The sequence below is a fragment of the Poeciliopsis prolifica genome, unplaced genomic scaffold (assembly GCF_027474105.1).
Source record: "Poeciliopsis prolifica strain line A6 unplaced genomic scaffold, Auburn_PproV2 SCAFFOLD025, whole genome shotgun sequence".
Classification (NCBI taxonomy): Eukaryota; Metazoa; Chordata; class Actinopteri; order Cyprinodontiformes; family Poeciliidae; genus Poeciliopsis; species Poeciliopsis prolifica.
In genome coordinates, this window is record NW_026562400.1 from 2,705,285 (window position 1) to 2,725,775 (window position 20,491).

General features: G+C 34.4%; 1 protein-coding gene across 1 annotated transcript; it reads left to right on the top strand.

The window, feature by feature from the left end:
- Window positions 1–1,806: 1,806 nt before the first annotated feature.
- Window positions 1,807–16,045, top strand: LOC129370845 (uncharacterized). Its single transcript, XM_055047060.1, has 12 exons — window positions 1,807–1,903; window positions 2,025–2,092; window positions 2,423–2,720; window positions 3,575–3,729; window positions 4,391–4,670; window positions 4,813–4,960; window positions 11,618–11,673; window positions 11,849–11,916; window positions 12,360–12,657; window positions 14,131–14,285; window positions 14,995–15,274; window positions 15,401–16,045. Exons 2-12 carry the CDS (start codon window positions 2,029–2,031, stop codon window positions 15,549–15,551), a joined length of 1,953 nt encoding a protein of 650 aa, XP_054903035.1. The 5' UTR covers window positions 1,807–1,903; window positions 2,025–2,028; the 3' UTR covers window positions 15,552–16,045.
- Window positions 16,046–20,491: the final 4,446 nt, after the last annotated feature.

The window sequence follows — 20,491 nt, forward strand, 5'->3', positions numbered from 1 at the left end:
AAACATCATGGAAATGTCCAAGGATCACATTGTTCAGGAAGGAGACAGGTTCTGTGTCTCCGAGATGAACATGTCTCAGTGTAATCTTAATGGATGCCAATGTTTGACTTTTAAGACACCTGGGTACAGTCCAACCAAGTGTTTATTCTCCAATATTGAACAGGAATTCAAGCAGCTAAAAAAACAGTTCACCAGGACATGAAGATGGTATCATGCAGCCTTTTACACGTACTTCTGTCACAAGTTTTGGTGGGTGGTGAGTCAGAAGCAGTGGCACCAGGTTGAATTGAAAAAGATTATATTTAATAACAAATAATCGAACAAAAGGTCCAAAAAGCCAGGCAGCATTGTTGAGCAGAAGACCAGGCCTCAACACAGGTAGCGACATACTAGACGAATGGACATGAATACGTAGACAAGCAAACTAACGACAAGGACCCAACAGAGACACAGGTGGGGTTAAATACAATCATGGAAAAAAGACACACATGGGAATAATCAAGAGGAGACAGGACAACACGGAGACTCAGGGACTCAAAAGCTCAAAAATGAACACAGATCCTGCCAACTACGCCCTAAAATTAACAAACGAGATTAAAAACATATGGCCGAGCAAACATCTTCAAAATGACAAAAATATCCAAGCACATTATTGAAAGAATATAATAACCTGCATTATGTCTCTATGTATGCAAATCGATTATATGTCCTGTTTCAAGTAAGACTGACTTCATCTCTGTTTGCTATATGGCAGACTAATGTGTTTTATAGCTGATATGTTTTAAAGCTTACGACAATGTTGCACCACTAGAGCAAACATCATGTATAAATTGAGTTATTTTCCTTTTTACAATGACTGTATACAGAGTACTTAGGAAACAAGGTTAATAAATACATAACTGTAAAATGTGTCTGTACAAATCTTAGTTGGGATTTAAAATACATGTCCAATCACAGGCAGTGTACTGTCAGTCTGTGTCACTCTTGTAAGAAGAGCTGAAGAGTAACAAGGGCATTATGAAAGAGTGTCAAGATCAACTTGCCATAAATAAAATAACTTTTATTTGTTACAGAATAAAAGTTAATAAAATCCACACACATTTCCAGTGGTGCGAAGGATCTTCTGGAATAACATTATATTTTAAAACTCTTCTTGGCTTTTATTTCACAAGCGATGTGTTGAAATTTCATTGACATAAATTGGCTGTGGTAAGAAACTGCAATGCTCAAAAATATATTAATCCCGGAATAATAAATAAAACATGTAGTCACAGTGTCATCATCCTCTTCCACCTGAGACTTTTGCAGAGTATTTACTCTCCGACAGACTCCCCCATGTTATTTCTGTCACCCTCCTTGTGCCAGGACTCAGCAAAATGATTGGACTAACTCGGTATTTGCCCAAATAATCCTGGTAAGCTGATATCAGAAATGGAAATGGCATCTTTAAGAAAGTTTCTAAACTACTTTTTCTAATAATAATTCTCTTCTTTTCTGAGGAAAATTTGTATGTTTAAAAAACTCTCAGATTCAGATTGAAAGTGTCCTGAGCCTTAGTTAATATTTTACTGTATTATCAGAAATGATCTTTCTTATTTAGGATGAGCAAAACTGTGCTATATGAAGCTGTTTCAGTGTTTGACTTGCAGGACTGAGCTTACGTGTCTTCATAAAAGCTAAGCCATGATCTGTTTAAACAAAGGTGGCAAAGTAAATAACAGAATCTGTGACAATAGGACTTTGTGAGCTGAAGCTTACTGAGAATTGTAGGAGTTAACTTGTCTTTGAGGTGTGATTGGACAACATTTGAGGTTTACCCGATATAAATAGACGAGTGAAGGACTCAGCAAAGGCTCAAAGGCAATTTCCTCAACTCCAATAGCAAACCCACCAAAGAATCAAGGTAATGTCTCTGTTCTCAAAAATTAAATCAACAATACTAGGCTGACAATCGGTAGTATTTCTCACCTTTTCAAAGGTGTTTTTCAATTTTTTTCAAATTTTATTTCTCCTGTTTTTGCCAGAATCATGAGATACGACGTACTATTTAATTTGCTGCTCCTTCTGCCAGTGTGCTCAGCTTACATTTATCGTAAGTAACATGACATTTACGCAAATTTAGAAACTACAACCATAGTTTGTGATAGAACATTAATTTATGAACTCAACAAAATAATCTAATTGAATTTATTCAAAATGAGTTTTGTCTTTAGAGAGTTTTGCTCTATCTTCAGCAAAAAAGTGTAATACCCTGTCTTCCATACATATGTCGTTTATATTTACATTTACTGAGACAGAAAAAGCACCAAAATTGACTAACAGATAAACAGATGCGAAATTTCACAACTGCATAAATCTCTAAAGCCAAAGAACCTACAATAGGATTCATTTATTCTTCATTGAATTTCTTTGTTTATTTCAGAAAATGTGGCTTTGCGTGGCAAAGCTGCACAGTCTTCTCAGTACAAAGGGGATCCGTGGAATGCATTTGTTGGTGCCTCCAATGCTATTGATGGAAACCTAAATGCTGACCTTACAAAGGGATCTTGCACTCACACTGATACTGAAAACAGCCCCTGGTGGAGGGTGGACCTGCTGGACGTGTATATAGTCACCCAGGTCATCATCACCAACAGAGGAGACTGCTGTGCAGAGCAACTCAATGGTGCGGTGGTTCACATCGGAAACTCTTTGCAAAGAGATGGCACTGCAAACCGTCTGTGAGTGTTTATGTGAAGCGCACAGTATGAAACAAGGGAGCCTCAATGCTGCTCAGATTTTAACCTTTTTCAATTCTGGACCTCCCTTAAACAGAGTCAAACTTGGCTTCCCAAGAAACATTAGACTCTGAGCTACAAGCTGATTTTGTGCCCAGGGCTTCAGGACAGTGACCACAAACCTTCATCCATAGAGATTGTAGGGATGAAGTGACAAAATACATATAAATACATATAAATATGTATATGTAGTGACAAAATATATATAAATATTGATGGTTTCTATTTCTTTAATTTTCAGGAAATGTGACAAAATGTGTTGTGACGGCTCTTTCTTTAACCCTGATTGAAAAAAATGCTCTTCAGTGGGAGTAAAATTGAGCAATTTCTTATGGTTTTATTATAGTTGGAAAGAAAATTTAAAAAAAACAAGCAATTTTAGACATAACATATGTTTTTTAAGTTTGTTAGATGATGCCAACCTATGCCTAGGACAAAAAGGCCAGACATTTCTCTGTAGATTTTCTTTAGTTTATTTCAGCTCCATTAATCTTTGTACAGCTACTGTCCAGTCTTGGATCTTTGGTTTCACAAAGCCCTATTAATTATATTTCTATAATATTTATATACTGTTGCAATTCTCATTTTCTCTGAAACTATAGTAGCTCCTGTGATATTTAAACTTATGATGGAGTCACCCCAGTGTGTTACCTTTACACTGACATCAAGATTAATGACATAGTTTGTAATTGCTAAGAAATACTCAAATAGATTTAGATATGTCATTTTAAACACTTCAGCAAATCCTATTGGGATTAAAAACCTTGAATGTTTCTGACTCAACTCTTATTTTTTAGGGTTGCTACCATTTCTACTGTTGCAGCTGGAAGCTCTTATCCAATAAAACTTACTGAGCGTGTTGAAGGACGTTATGTGACCATTATGACACCTGGTGCACAGAGGTTTCTAAATCTCTGTGAAGTGGAGGTCTATGGATACCGCGCTCCAACTGGTGAGAATCTTTTGATACATTTTTGATCATATTTTTATCAGTCAAGTAGGATGGAGATTTTAAATTTGTTGAAAATGGTATCTTCTGACTAACATTGCAAACTGCAGTCATACAACATATAGAACAAAAAATATGTTGAGCTATAACCATGAAAAGAGTTACGCCCATTTCTTGGTTTCAGTTTCTTTATTTCTGTTGTTTTTATGACTTTTTGGAGCCAACATAATAACTGGCAATAAATGAGATTTGTACAGACATCTCTAGCAGATTTATTGACTCAGTCATCAGATGAAACACAAGAGCACTGTTTACTCAATGTCAAGGCTCTTCTTACAAATGAATTGTATATGAAATATATATCCTCAACTGAAAGTTCTTATTAATTTAAAAGAAAAAAAACACCTTTTGGGACATGTCCTTACAAAACACAGAGTGGGTGCACATAAAGTAGAAAGGTATTTATTCTCTCTAGCAAATTCTCTGTCGATCCTCTGCTTATATGAAAACAAGAAGTTTCGGTTTTGCACGTTTCTAAATATCAAATTGACTACTTGAACAAACACACAAAATAAATAAAAATGTGTAATTGTCTATATGTATATAGGGAGAGGATATTAGAAGACTATGTATCACAGCTGACATTTAAAATGTTGTTTTTCAGAAGAAAATGTGGCAGTTTATGGAAAAGCTTCACAGTCAACTGTTTATCCTGGAGCCATCGCCTACTATGCCATTGATGGGAACCGTGCAGCTCTGTGGAGCCAGGGTTCCTGCAGTGCTACAAATAATGACTTTAGCCCCTGGTGGAGACTGGACCTGGGAAGAACCCATAAAGTGTTCAATGTTAACATAACCAATCGGGTAGAATTTCCCACTCGAATTAATGGAGCTGAAATTCGTATTGGAGATTCACTTGATAACAATGGAAATAACAATCCCAGGTATTTTAGTCATTTTATCAAAATACTGAATGTAAATAAAACATGTTGTTATCAGCATTAATAATTCATCTCATAATTATTTTTGCTAAATTAATATATATTTAATTTTATCCTGAAATCTTAAATCTTTTTCCTCTGACAGGTGTGCTGTGATCTCAACCATCGCTGGAGGTGTTACTAAAACCTTTCAGTGCAACGGCATGGATGGTCGATACATCAACGTTGTCATACCTGGAAGACAAGAGTATCTCACTCTGTGTGAGGTGGAAGTGTACGCATCGAGGCTGGATTAAAGTTACTAAGTTTTTATGACATCACAGTGGTTTAAAGTTAAAGCTGGATGTAAAAAGCCTCATGAATATCTGATTATATTAAATGTGATTAAATACACAATGGGAATGGCAATTTTGGGCTGGGATGAGCTGCCGGTGAACCAATCACGTATTTCTGGGAAACTTTGGGATGCTTGATGGGTCTGATTTTGAGAAAATAAAAGCAAGAGGAGTAAAATCAATGTAGTTCATTTAAAACAAGACTGAGAGCAATAATGTCAACTCCAACTCTTGGTAACACTGTCTTTTGAACAGAGTCTGTCAGAGCAATTGTTCTGCAATGATTTTATCATCCATCACCTATCGTATTCATCCTGTGGTTTGTTGTTCTGTTCTGCACCCTGCTGTGAGTTTCCTTATTAAATTGTCCTATTAAGTCTGCAAAGTTATTTGTGGATTCTTTGCATGTAGTGTTGAGCAGTAGATGTTTATTGTTGAACTATACTCAGTAGTTACTTAATTGTCTGTTAAATTGCTTTTTGACCCAAAATGCCATAATAAAGATTGAACTGACCGCGATGATTCTGACATAGTAATAATAAAGGTGATTGTGTAAAGTATCAACTGCTAACATACATCTGTAGTCTCTCAAAACAAACTGGCAAATTTCCACATAAAATTAAAATTGCAACAGTAATCCCACTGCATAAACCTGGGAACAGACCATTTTACAAATTACAAGCCTGTTTTTTATTTTGCTTTCACAATTCTCAAAAGTTTTGAAATAATACTTGTTGCAAGATTTATAAATAAACATTAACTAATTAATGTCTGAGTGTCAGTAAGGTTACAAAGATCTGCAGCAATGGCAGTTCTTCAATTAATGCAAAAGGTTACCAACTCATTTGACAAAAGTAAATCTGCCATTTGGATATTTATTGACTAAATAAAGCATTTGATGCAATTAATCATAGAATATTACTCAGTAAACTTAAGAGGAGTTGTTTTGCAATGAATTATAAACTCTCTCTACAACAGGCAACTAAATGTGCATATGGGTGATTTTCAGTCCTCATGTTTGGACATTGTATGTGGTGTCTTCCAGAAGTAGGCATTAGGATCAAAGTAGTTTATTTCATACATAAATTTTATAAGTAAAGTTTCAGAAATACTTAATCTTGTTTTGTTTGTGTGTGACAAAAAATGTTCTATTCAGAAGAAAATTTACAACAGCTCTTGTTAAAAAATCAATTGAGTTTGGTAAATTCACAAAGTTATTTGATATTAGTAAATTCTCACTTAATTTGGATAAAAATAAGTTACAATTATTTGGTAATTGTAAAAGTAATAGAGATTTTAAAAAATCATTACCTCCTCAAAGTCATTGATTTGGTAGTTTGAAATTGCACAGTTTATGTACAAAGCTGGAAACAAACTATTTCCAGATAATATTCATAATATTGTCAACGACAGAGTCGGGGGGCAGCGCTGTAACTATAGGGAGAACTTTAAGTTCAGAATATTAAGTGTTCGAACAACCATGAAGAGAATGTGCATACCAATCAGTGGTGTGAAGATTTGGAATAAACTCAGCACAGAGCAGGAGCAAAGTCCAAACATGAGGTTAAGAAAAACCTCAAAATGGTTATTATCAAAAAGTGCCGGGATGAGGAGGGGGTGATGAATTCGGATGAAAATTAAAACACTGTGGATGAGTTGGGCAAGGTTTGTGTAGGTGTGTCTTATATGTGTGTGTTTACACATATAAATATATATTATATATACAATTTAAAAAAAAAATTTCCCTTCTCACCCACTGCCGGTGGTTCTTATATACTACTTTGATTTTGTGCTGTCTTTTTTTTAGTGAAAATATCTGAAATGAAAATTTATCACCGTCAAAGAATATCAGCAAACCACATGGCAGTAAATCAATGCAATTGGGAATAAACTATGGAGCAGTATCTGATGATGATAGAACATAATTAGGGTCTGGTGGAGTGGTAGAAAAACTGTATGGATGTCCAAACAACTCTGTGGAAAGCTTGTGAGAATGCCATGTTGATATACACCAAAAAATCTAAGGAATGTTTCAAGTTTAATCTCTACCTGGGAGAGAAATGGAGTTTGGAGTGGTAAAGGGACGCCTTTTTTGGAGACTGCTGTGTAGAAACTCCCAAATATATAAATGTACATACATTATATTGCTAAAGGTATTCATTTGCGTGCCATGACTCGCATATCAGCTCAAGTGATAGCCCATTCCAAATATTATGTTTTAGCAACCACTGCTCTGTCACCTAGTGACTGGGACAAGAACTTCCACTCACTGATGGGGTGCTATTTGGGTTCGTTAAGTTCTGGTAGATACCACGCAGTTTACCTATGTTGAGTAAATCCTTACTCGTCCAATCACCTTACACACCTTTGATGTAACATAAATAACTCCAGACAACCAGCTAACTGAAAAATGTCTTTTTATATGAACTTGAAGAAATAAGATATTAACTCCACTATGCCCCAAAATAATTAAAAACAAAACTTAAATATAGAGCAAGGTCATTAATTCCCAACATTAAATGTTTCCCAAAATAAAAAAGGCACTTTACTTTTCAGTCCCATATGTTTTCCTCACTTTGACTTTGTGTTTTTAAGAAAAACTCTTACTTTTAACTGCTGCTTACCACAGTGAAGATTTGGAAAGGTGCTGATATTGTATTGTTTTTCAAAACCACATGCATAATATTTTACTCTTATTTACAACTTAAAATATTATTTTTGCCTTATGTGAATTGAATCCATGACCTTGGCATCATGAGCACTATGTTCTGACCGACTGAGCTAAGAGAGCATCGTTTGTTTGTCAATACAAGAGCAAGAGGTTTGACTCCCAGACAGAGATAAAGTTTGGTAAACCCAACTGTTCATTCACCAATATTAAACAGGTATTTAAACAGCTAAGAAACCAGTTCAGCTGAACATAATGATATTATCAGGCAGCATTCTTATAATCTACTAAGCCATCAAACATATATTTCAGTATATGTTGTAAGAATATATGGTGGTTGCCACTGTTTTCTCCAAATTAAATACTGATTGGATTATTTGTTATTAAATGTCATCTTTTTCAATTCAACCTGGTGCCACTGCTTCTGACTCACCACAACAACTTGTGACAGAAGTACGTCTAAAAGGCTGCATGATACCATCTTTATGTCCTGGTGAACTGTTTTTTTAGCTGCTTGAATTCCTGTTCAATATTGGTGAATAAACACTTGGTTGGACTGTACCCAGGTTTCTTAAAAGTCGAACATTGGCATCCATTAAGATTACACCAAGACATGTTCATCTCTGAGACACAGAACCTGTCTCCTTCCTGAACAATGTGATCCTTGGACATTTCCATGATGTTTATACTTAGTATAATTGTTTGAATAAATGAACTTGGTACATTTTAGATGTAGAACTCGATCCAAGCATCATCAAGATTTTCATTGGTCCACAATTCTCAACATCATATCTTTGATGGTTTGAGTTTTCTACAATTTCACACAAGAAAGCTTTATGTTTGACATATTTTCTTAAAATATATCCACATGGTTGGATATGCTAAATTATTTAACGGCACAATAATCTTAATGAATGTCAATGTTTGACTTTGAAGGGAATTCTAAGAAGAATTCTTCATTAGAATTCGTTTTAATCTGCCAATTAGCAAATGTAAATAAAGTCAATTTTATATAGAAAGGACAGATTTAGTATCACTTTGCATACATAGAGACATAATGCAGGTTATTATATTCTTGGATATTTTAGTCATTTTGAAGATGTTTGCTAGGCCATATGTTTTTAATCCCGTCTGTTAATTTTAGGGCGTTGTACATTTAAAAGGCTACATGATACCATCTTCATGTCCTGGTGAACTGTTTTTTTAGCTGTTTGAATACTTGTTTAATATTTGTGAATAAACACTTAGTTGGAAAGTACCCAGGTGTCTTAAAAGTTAAATATTGGTATTCATTTAGATTACTATGCCTTTAAACACTGTGACATATCCAAACATGTGGATATATTTTAAGGCAAAATCTCAAACATACAGCTTCTTGTGTGAAATCATGTAAAAATTATATCATTTGCTTACATAGAGACATAATGCAGGTTATTATATTCTTTCAATAATGTGCTTGGATATTTTAGTCATTTTGAAGATGTTTGCTCGGCCATATGTTTTTAATCTCGTTTGTTAATTTTAGGGCGTAGTTGGCAGGATCTGTGTTCATTTGAGAGTTTTTGAGTCCCTGAATCTCCGTGTTGTCCTGTCTCCTCTTGATTATTCCCATGTGTGTCTTTTTTCCATGATTGTATTTAACCCCACCTGTGTCTCTGTTGGGTCCTTGTCGTTAGTTGTGCTTGTCTACGTATTCATGTCCATTCGTCTAGTATGTCGCTACCTGTGTTGAGGCCTGGTCTTCTGCTCAACAATGCTGCCTGGCTTTTTGGACCTTTTGTTGGATTATTTGTTATTAAATATCATCTTCTTCAATTCAACCTGGTGCCACTGCATCTGACTCACCACCCACCAAATCTTGTGACAGAAGTATGTGTAAAAGGCTTCATGATAACATCTTCATGTCCTGGTGAACTGTTTTTTTAGCTGCTTGAATTCCTGTTCAATATTGGTGAATAAACACTTGGTTGGACTGTACCCAGGTGTCTTAAAAGTCAAACATTGGCATCCATTAAGATTACACTGAGACATGTTCATCTCGGAGACACAGAACCTGTCTCCTTCCTGAACAATGTGATCCGTGGACATTTCCATGATGTTTATACTTAGTATAATTGTTTGAATTTTGATTTTAGATAGAACTCGATCCAAGCATCATCAAGATTTTCATTGGTCCACAATTCTCAACATTATATCTTGGATGGTTTGAGTTTTCTACAATTTCACACAAGAAAGCTGTATGTTTGACATATTGCCTTAAAATATATCCACATGGTTGGATATGCTAAATTATTTAACGGCACAATAATCTTAATGAATGTCAATGTTTGACTTTGAAGGGAATTCTAAGAAGAATTCTTCATTAGAATTCGTTTTAATCTGCCAATTAGCAAATGTAAATAAAGTCAATTTTATATAGAAAGGACAGATTTAGTAACACTTTGCATACATAGAGACATAATGCAGGTTATTATATTCTTTAAATGATGTGCTTGGATATTTTAGTCATTTTGAAGATGTTTGCTCGGCCATATGTTTTTAATCTTGTCTGTTAACTTTAGGGTGTAGTACATTTAAAAGGCTGCATGATACCATCTTCATGTCCTGATGAACTGTTTTTTTAGCTGTTTGAATACTTGTTCAATATTTGTGAATAAACACTTGGTTGGACCGTACCCAGGTGTCTTAAAAGTCAAACATTGGTATTCATTAAGATTACTGTGCTTTTAAACACTTTGACATATCCAAACTGTCGGGGACTCAAACCTCTTGCTCTTGCACAAAAGCCCATTTAACAAACAGTGAGGGTTCAGTTGAAACAAGGACTTTCTAAACTTTCTAAACTGTTGCAATGTCATTATAATCAGAATTTTTTAAAAGTAATGTGCATTCTGAAAATGTTTTAGATAGATTCAGCCAAAAGTGAATCAGGACAAGACAACATCTTTTTAAACCCATTTAAGGAACGTTCAAGTATATATTTAAAATTGTAAACTACATATGTATAGAAGGCAGAGTATTTTGCTTTTTTCAATTAGAGGTTTCTTATTACAACTGTATGAAGATATTTGCACTATAAACTAGACCCAAATTATTTGTTAAGAGTTTGTATTTTTGCAAAGTGTAAAATATTATCTGTCTGTATGAATTTTTTTGGGTATTTAACATACAGATCCAAGCAAATGCTCACTCTGAATTGGTTCTACTCAGGCTGACATCAAAAGGCAACTTTGGAAAATAAAAACAGAAATTATGTTCCACAAAAATAACCTCATCTCAAAGTCTTCCTTTATAAATTTCTCATCAACAGTGGGATTATCACAAACTCCTTTAACAGATTTTTTCTTTGAACAATTGATTAATGCTGTTGTATCCAAAGTGTGAAACATTTGCATCAAGCATCTTGCAGCTTAGTGGTTAAACATTTGTCACTAGAATAGCTTATAAAAACATACAAATTGAGCATTAGAAAGCCATATTTTTTCCTATATTTATATCTTAAAATATATTTATTAAGAGGTAATAGTTTGAGCTTCAAAAAATACTTGAAGAGGTTCCTTTAGGAATGTTTCAAAAAAGTTTTTTGTTGTTGTTTTTTTTTTTACAATAACTAAAATACTCATCTTATTCTGAGGATGATTAGTATTAAAATATCCACTTTCGGATTCACGTTGAATTTGAAAGTGTTCTGAACCCTGGTTAATATTTTACTGTTTTCACTAATTACCTTGTTATTTAGTAGACATAACACTGTGTTATTCCACCTAAAGTTTAACTAACTCATTATTTGTTTAAACAAAGATGGCAAAGTAAATAACTGAATCCAGTGACAATAGGACTTTGTGAGCTGAAGTTTATTGAGAGTTGTAGGCGTTAACTTGTCTTTGAGGTGTGATTGGACAACATTTGAGCTTCACCTGATATAAATAGATGAGTGAAGGACTCAGCAAAGGCTCAAAGGCAATTCCCTCACCTTCAACAGCAAACCCACCAAAAAATCAAGGTAATTTTTTAGTTTTTATAAATAATTATTACCAGAATTTCTCACAAATACGACACTATTTAATATGATATAGCATGAAATAATATAAAAAAGTTATCCTAATTATCCTAAATAGACCTTAATATTATTAAACTTAGAAAATGTTTTCACAGCTTTTCTCTTCTGTTTTTGTCAGAATCATGAAGTACGGTGTTCTGTTTCATCTGCTGCTCCTCCTGCCAGTGTGCTCAGTTTACACTTACCGTAAGTAACATGTGAATGTATCTGTCTATATTTGAGAACTATAAACATTGTTTGTGATACAACATTAATCCATGAACATGGCACCTTAATCTAACTTCAATAAAAATGCTAAAGATTGTTCCTTCCAGATATATGCAGTTCATAAAGTGGTGTGCAAAAGTATTCATACCCCTTGAACTATTCCAAGTTCAAGGGGTATGAACACAAATATAAATATATATCATTGGAATTTAATGTGAAAGACAACAATAGTGACATATAAATAAAACTATACATATGGGTTTAAGACGGTATTGTCTTGTCCTGTTTCATTCTTGGCTGAAGATATTCAAATCAAGTAACAGATGAATGGAAGAATTTTTAATGATGGCAAAAATCCATCAGACCAAATAACCTACAAAAGAATTCATTTATTCTTCATTGAATTTCTTTGTTTATTTCAGAAAATGTGGCTTTGCGTGGCAAAGCTACACAGTCTTCTCAGTACAAAGGGGAGCCATGGAATGCATTTGTTGGTGCCTCCAATGCTATTGATGGAAACCTAAATGCTGACCTTACAAAGGGATCTTGCACCCACACTGATGCTGAAAACAACCCCTGGTGGAGGGTGGACCTGCTGGACGTGTATATAGTCACCCAGGTCATCATCACCAACAGAGGAGACTGCTGTGCCGAGCACCTCAATGGTGTGGAGGTTCGCATCGGAAACTCTTTACGCCAAGATGGCACTGCAAACCGTCTGTGAGTGATTATGTCATAACTACAGTATGAAGTTATGAAACAAGGAAGCCTCAATGCTGCTCAGATTTTAGTTGTCTTTTCTGCACCTCCCCTTAAACAAATACATACTTAGTATCCAAAGAAACCTCAGGCTCTTGACTACAAGCTGATAAAAATCTTTTGAGCATTTGAGTTTATGCTCAAGGGCTAAAAGACAGACATCACTCTCCAGAAACCTTAATCAAAAAGATGATATAGGGAGCTCTGGAAGTGCAAAAAATGTATATATTTGTTGTTATACGTTTATTTTTTTGTAAAATGTGTCTAAAATTGTTTTATTTTTTTCTTTTGTCACACAGAATTTCCAAAAACTACACTTCAATTAGAGGAAAATTTAGCAATTTATTGTTTCGGATGAAAAAATATAGATTAGAGTAATTTAGAGGAAAAAAAATAAAGCTGTTTTAGACATGCAAAACTATGTTTAGTGTAGCATGGAAATTCACAGTTTTAAAGCAAAACTCCTTTAAATTTTGTAAATGTTCATGTTTTGGTGACACTTGATAACGGAATTAAATGCAAAGAGACGACGGAGTCTCTGCAATAAACAAAACTACAAAAAAAAAAGACAGGGAGTCGATAATCTACAATGTAAACGTCAACAAGGAAATAAAGGCAGTATGCAGGGTAAGACGAGTAAGTAATGGAAAGAACCAGCAAAGAGTGAATGAAAGAGATGTGAAATGCAGGAACAATAGTCCTGGGCTGATGAGTTAATGGATGTGAGGGGAGAGAGCAGAAGACATTTTCAGGAGAGAGAAAAACAAATCGACGACGCCGGGACTGAGGAAAAGCACACTGCACTGGGAAATTAATCTAAATTAATATCTAATGGGAAATTACTAAACAAAGAAACATATTAAAACTAGAATACTCAGGAAAAAAATAGACACAAAAAATAAACATAACTACAATCACTAAGTAGGAACTGAATTAAAAAAGTAAAAACAAGGGATAACTAACATAGATAAGAAAATAAGGAACACAAATAATGAAAAAATGCAAAACAAAATAAAACAACCTAAAATAGTTTCAACATTTTTTTTGTTAACCTTAGCTGCACCAATTTTTGCACAGGTAATGCCCAGGGATGGGTCTATGGTTTCTAAAAGATTCTTGCCTTATTTGTGATATTTCTAAAAGTTTATAGTATATTGCAAGAACACTCTGCCAAAGGACAAAAAATATTCCAACTCATTTATTATTACATTCTCAATTTCTCTGAAACTCTAGCAGGTGGTGTGATCCCTTTACTTCTGAAGGACTCTTCTAAATGTAATCTTTATATTGACACCAAGGTAATTAAAATAAAGACTGTAACTACAAAAAAAACTAAATTAATTTGGGGTACGTCAATTTAAAGAGTCCAGCAAACCCTGTCGGAATTACTCTTACAAAATCATGAATGTTTCTGACCCAACTCTTCTTTTCCAGGGTTGCTACCATTTCTACTATTGCAGCTGGAAGCTCTCATGCAATAAATTTTACTGAGCGTGTTGAAGGACGTTATGTCACCATTATAGCACCTGGTGTGAAGAGGGTTGTAAATCTCTGTGAAGTGGAGGTCTATGGATACCGCGCCCCAACTGGTGAGAATCTCTCAAAACATGCTTCATCATATTTTCATCAGTCAAGTCTAATCAATCAAGTATCACTGACTTGATTGATTAGACCAAGTTACCCCTGGTGTACTTTAATGAAGATTGCTCACTGTACTAACTTCTCAGGTTTAAATTCCAATAAGTCGCTTTATATCTTCTGACTAACATTTAAAACTGTGTTCACACCATATATACAACCAAAAAAAACCAAACATATTTAGCTAATATGATGCCAAATTGAAGCATTTACAAAATAAAGTTTACTTAAGAGTTAAAAATGATGAAAACATCGTTTTTCATTTGCGTTGTTTTTATGACTTTTCGAAACCAAAGTGAAAACTATTGAAGATATTTGTCTTAGCCAATATTCAACTCAATCATCAGATAAAACCTGCACAAAAAAACAGTTTTTTCAATGTCAATACTGTTCATAAATGTAAAATGTATTTAAAAATATAACTTATCTGCTGAAAGTTTATGGTAATTTAAAACAAAAAATCGGAAAAAGCACATGGTGGGTGTACCATCACAGAAAGTAGACAGATATCTAATTTCTATCACAAATTGAATGTCAATGCCTATTCATGTCTGAAAACAATACGTTTTGCACCAATCAAATATAAAATGTAAATATAAATATATAAATGTGAACAATTACAGAAGAACGTTAGCTAACGTTAAATAATTTGTTTTGCAGAAGAAAATGTGGCAGTTTATGGAAAAGCTTCACAGTCAACTGTTTTTCCTGGAGCCATCGCCTACAACGCTATTGATGGGAACCGTGAAGGCCGCTTTGACCTGGGTTCCTGCAGTGCTACAAATAATGACTTTAGCCCCTGGTGGAGACTGGACCTGGAAAGAACCCATAAAGTGTTCAATGTTAACATAACCAATCGGGTAGAATTTCCCACTCGAATTAATGGAGCTGAAATTCGTATTGGAGATTCACTTGATAACAATGGAAATAACAATCCCAGGTAGTTTATAGTAATTTTATCAAAACACTCAATACAAATAAAACATGTTTATCCCATAATTATTTTTTGCTAAATTAATTTATATTTAATTTTATCCTGAAATATTAAATCTTTTTCCTCTGACAGGTGTGCTGTGATCTCAACCATCGCTCCAGGTTTTACTGAAACCTTTCAGTGCAACGGCATGGATGGTCGATACATCAACGTTGTCATACCTGGAAGACAAGAGTATCTCACTCTGTGTGAGGTGGAAGTGTACGCATCAAGGCTGGATTAAAGTTACTAAATTTTCATGGCATCACAGTGCTTTAAAGTTAAAGCTGCATGATTAATTTTGACCACTAGAGGGTGTGAAAAGCCTTTTGAATATCTGATTGCATTGAAAACCAAAATCAAACTCACTATTGGGAAAGCAGTTCTGAGCTGGGGTACGCATCTGATGAACCAATCACGTGTTTCGGGGACAATGTGGGATGCTTGCTGGGTCTGATTCTGAAAGATAAGCAATAACTTGGGACCACAGGTTGAAAAACTAACAAAAAAGAAAGAACAACAAATGTATCAGTTAATATAAAAAAAGATCTATTATGTATACTCTTAAAAATCTTGTCTTTTGAACAGAATCTGTAAGACTGTTTATCTATCATGTCTATCAGACAATCAAAATATCTTATGATCTATGTTATATTTCTCACTAATCCTGTGGTTTATTCAACTGGTCTGAAATCTGGTGTGTATTTCTTTATTAAATCACTATAATAAGTCTGCAAAGTTGTTTGTGGATTATTTGTACATAATATTACTGCACACTACTATTTAATTTTCTGTTGAATTGATTGTTGATACAACTAGAAAATCAGCAAATCACATGTAAATCAATGCAGTTGGGAATGGACTGCAACAGTGTCTGATGAAACAGAGCATCATTGGAATGTGGTTTCATTTGTTTCATGGATGTGCAAACAAATCTGATGGAATCATGTTAATATATCTAAACAATGTTTCCAACACATACTTGAATCTCTGTCATGAACAAGAATGCTGTTTTGATGGCTCAAAGGGCCCAACCTGGTCTATTTTGATACATGGAAACTATCAAATTATATATAATATTTGTCTTTGCTTTATATTTTCTCTACAAGAGGATTTGACATAGTACAAGATCTCTGAAGAGAATCTCTCATAACCAAATAGAATTTGACATAAACAATTAAATGGGAGTTTATTTATGATAAAGTCTTTGCCCATTTGTAAATTAATATCTGGTTCTGCCACTGTTCAACCCCTTCACTGGCAGTGTCCCATCCATGGGACAAATCTAGTTTGTTTGAATGCGCTGCCTTTTTTGCTGCTAGTTAGTTAACAATGAATTGCTACTTTTCATCTTTCCTTTCCTTCTTGGCCATTCACTGTGTTTTACTTCCTTATCATGCAAATATTTGCAAAAACCGCAGCATCAGTCTCCAGTGTCATTTTTCCCTCAGCAGTAAATCAAGTGTTGCTGACTGTTGTATTTTTTCTGTCAAAAAAAATCACACGTCTGCAATGGATTTTGGGATTTAATTGGGAAATAAATCACATTACTTTTTTCTGGTATTTTCATTGATTAAAAATTTTTAAGATCTTTGGTGAAAAGAAATATCAAACCAGGGCAGATAAGTTACTTGATTTACTTTTATTTTGTATGTTTCTCAAGAAAAAGAACAAATAGAATATAAATTCACATAATGTTATGCTAAATAGGTAAGCCAGTTTAAAGATTAATACATCCTTTAGAAGATCATAGAAGATAACAAGAAATAAACTTATTAGTAATTTGGACAGATGAAAATAAACTTTTTATGCACCTAAGAGACAAATAGACAGCAAGGAATACAAAGATTTTTTTGTTAAATCATTTAGTAATAGTGGTTTTTGGGATAAGTTTCTGCATTCTTATTTTTTCTGATATTTAACAGCAACAACAATTAGGATAATCATCACATTGTTTCCAAAATTTGGTATTATTGCTAAAAAAAAAAAAAAAAAAAAAACATCTTTATTAAGCGTCATCAGCGACAGCAAAATGTTTTTTGTTTGTTTTTTGTTACCACCCTGGTTGGTGGGCTTTCATATCTTCAAATCAGAATCTTAGCAGTCCTGCTGTATTCCTCTTATGGGTTGTGTTTCTCTGCTTCCTTGATGAAAACTCTTCCATCTGAGTGTTTTTTCCAATTAACATGGATGACATCATTCACGTTTTCACTCAGTCTTTGCTTCATCTGGGGTAAAGAAAACATCCCTTTTTAATCAGTATATACATGTAGTTTAAGCTGACTGAATCAAAGCAGATCTACACTTGATCGTTTGACATCTGGAAGACTTACTTGCTCCAAGATGCTGTTTTGCACTTTAGGGTCATTCAGCTCTAAAGTTGAGTCCTGAAGGCTGATCCTCATTTTCACAAACTGCAGATTAGATTTTCCTACAATTCAAAATAAAACCAAATCATTTGTCAGGGTGGCTTAGGGACTGATTCTACAGTTTGTTTATCCATGTGTCAGCCTGCACTGATTAGAAACTTTTACTTACTGCATTTGCAGAGGAAAGGATGAACTTCTGTGCATTTCCTGTCTCCCCATTTGCCAGATTCATTCTTCAGCATTGCAACACAATATTCATTGCCTTGTGTATTCATCAGTTGGGATTCCCTCCAGTACCTCAGAGAAGAGTCAGTCATGTCCGACCAAACCCAGGGGTCTCTGAAGAGACCAACAAATACTGATTTTCCATCGGCTACTCCCTGGACTGTTGTGTATTCTGTGTCATTCCTCAAGCTGACCAGGTCTGTGTAGTTTTGTCTGCAGAAATCTCGAGCAGCGGTCCAAGTCAACGGTTCTGGACTGAGGATGTAATGAGCTGCTCTCTGTTCTGAACCAGAAAAGAACATTTTTGTGTTTACAACATAAACAATAGAGGAAATGTACCAAGCAGTGTTTTTGTAATTATTAAATTAATTATTCTTATTAATCAAAAAAAGTGTTCTAAGGACTTAAACAAAATCAACTTTGGACATATGTCAGTTTCTATGTGGACAAGAGGTACAAATTCAGCAGAAACATGCATCCATCCTTTGTCTATCTGTTATCTGAGATTGGGTCTCAGGAATAACGAACACTCCCCAAATCGTTCGAAGGGAATTACAATGTATTCTCAGGCTGATAGGGTCATCACTGACCAGGCAAAAAATCTTAATGTTACTGCAAAGTCCATGTTAGTGTCCATGGAGGGCATTTTGTTTGTACTTGGAAGTCTGAAAATCAAACAGAACGCTCGATAATGATGGAGTCAGCCACAGTTAGACATTTAGTGTGGCTGCTGAAACAATATGTTTGTTTACACTTCTGATTGTTTGCATTACATTAGTAATCCAGTGGCACACATACTGTTCAATAGCATGTTAACAGCCTAGCATGCTATTATTGAGCATAATAAGGATAATTTGTTTTGCTATGCATAACTGATTGTCGGCGTTTTCGTACTATTAGGAGAAAAATGTAAAAGGAATACTCACTATCAAAGCAGACTGAATATTTAGTGACAACACAAGAGATTGTAAAAAGTTTCCCAGAACCAAAAGCACCACAGTTGTCTGCACCTAACGAGCTCCATATTAGATAATTTTTTTCTCCATCCTTGTAGAAATCTTTGTCTGCTAGAGACCAGTGCCACTTTGGGTTGCTTCCTCTGTGCAACCCAATCCATACGGCATCAGTGTAGTCATCTCCAAAACTTTGAAGAGCCATGTCCATCTCATTCATGTCTTCCATGGTGGCCAGGTCAACACACTTTTCCCTGCAGTAGCTCTGTGCCTCCGTCCAGTTTTTTGGAGTGTGGACTAAGACATATTGGTGCTGATACACACAGAGACAAAGAGAACAAAGACCTGTAGAAGAAACGTAGGAAATGTAAAGAGCAACAAGGATTAGTTGGAAACTCTTGTCTGAGAAGATGAGTGTTTTTTTTCTGTTAGAAAATGTGCTCTGAGGTGGCACGTTTTACACATGTATAAAACAAATTTATAAAACTTGGAGAAAACTAACCTGCAAGAATCATTAGCTTGATGACATTTCCCATGGCTGCTATAAATCTATGGGAAGAAAGAAAACTGAAATTAACTTATTTATATAGCAAAGTATTTTGTAAAGTTGTAATAGTAGCTTATTAAATAGATTGAGATGTTAATGTAATGTGCTATATATGATTTCTCTCTATAAATTGAATTTATTTAGGAATGTAAACATTTTGAAATGTTGAAATGTATAATAATTCAACGTATGATTATCTTAATATTTGATTTTTTTTTTTAAATAAATGAGCAACAACTTTGTAATCTAACCACTGTAGATAACGAAGAACAAAAATACAGGGTGCCAAAATAAAGGCATAAAGTAAATGGAAAATAATATCTGCGATGTCTTGGTTACATGTGGTGAAAGAAATGGTTAATTAATGGATAAACAATGAATATCGGATAAGATTTAGAAGTAATCTTACCTTATGTTTTCTGAGTCCTATGTTCACCAATAATTGATGCTACTAGGAATTAACTTCTGAATTAAACTTTTGTTACAGTAACTGTGCAAAGTGTGGTTAAAGCTGTTTCTGAATGGTGTGTGGTGGATGTTTTGTGACAGTCAGGTCTTAAATTACTTGCTCTTCTTCTTCTGTATGAAAATCAGTATGGAAATGACAATAAGGACCAGTAATCCACATTCCTGTTCACCACTGACATCGAATAAGATTAATCATTTACTGTTTTACAAACATTACACCTCTTTCTTAAATGCCAGAATAAAAAGATGTTATAGGATTGTTTTTACAGCTTTCTTGTAAGTAAACATACTTTGTATTTAAACAATTTGGAAAAGCCTGATCTAGGTCAACAGACATGCAATTCATCAGAAGCAACTTAGTTATGGATCATTATTTTTGAATAACCTTGAAACATAATGATCTACAATCATGTTACATAAGTTTTTACATAGTTGTGTAAAAAATAAAGTTTTGGTGCTTTTCCAAACCTACACATTCTCCATGTTTTAAAAATAATAAAAAACTGTATGGCCATAAAAATCATCAGTGATAATTTTGAGACTGATTGTATTCAATCATGACACATTAGCATTTGCATTTCAGTCTGATTGCTTTTGTTTTTATGGTTCACTCAGATCAGTT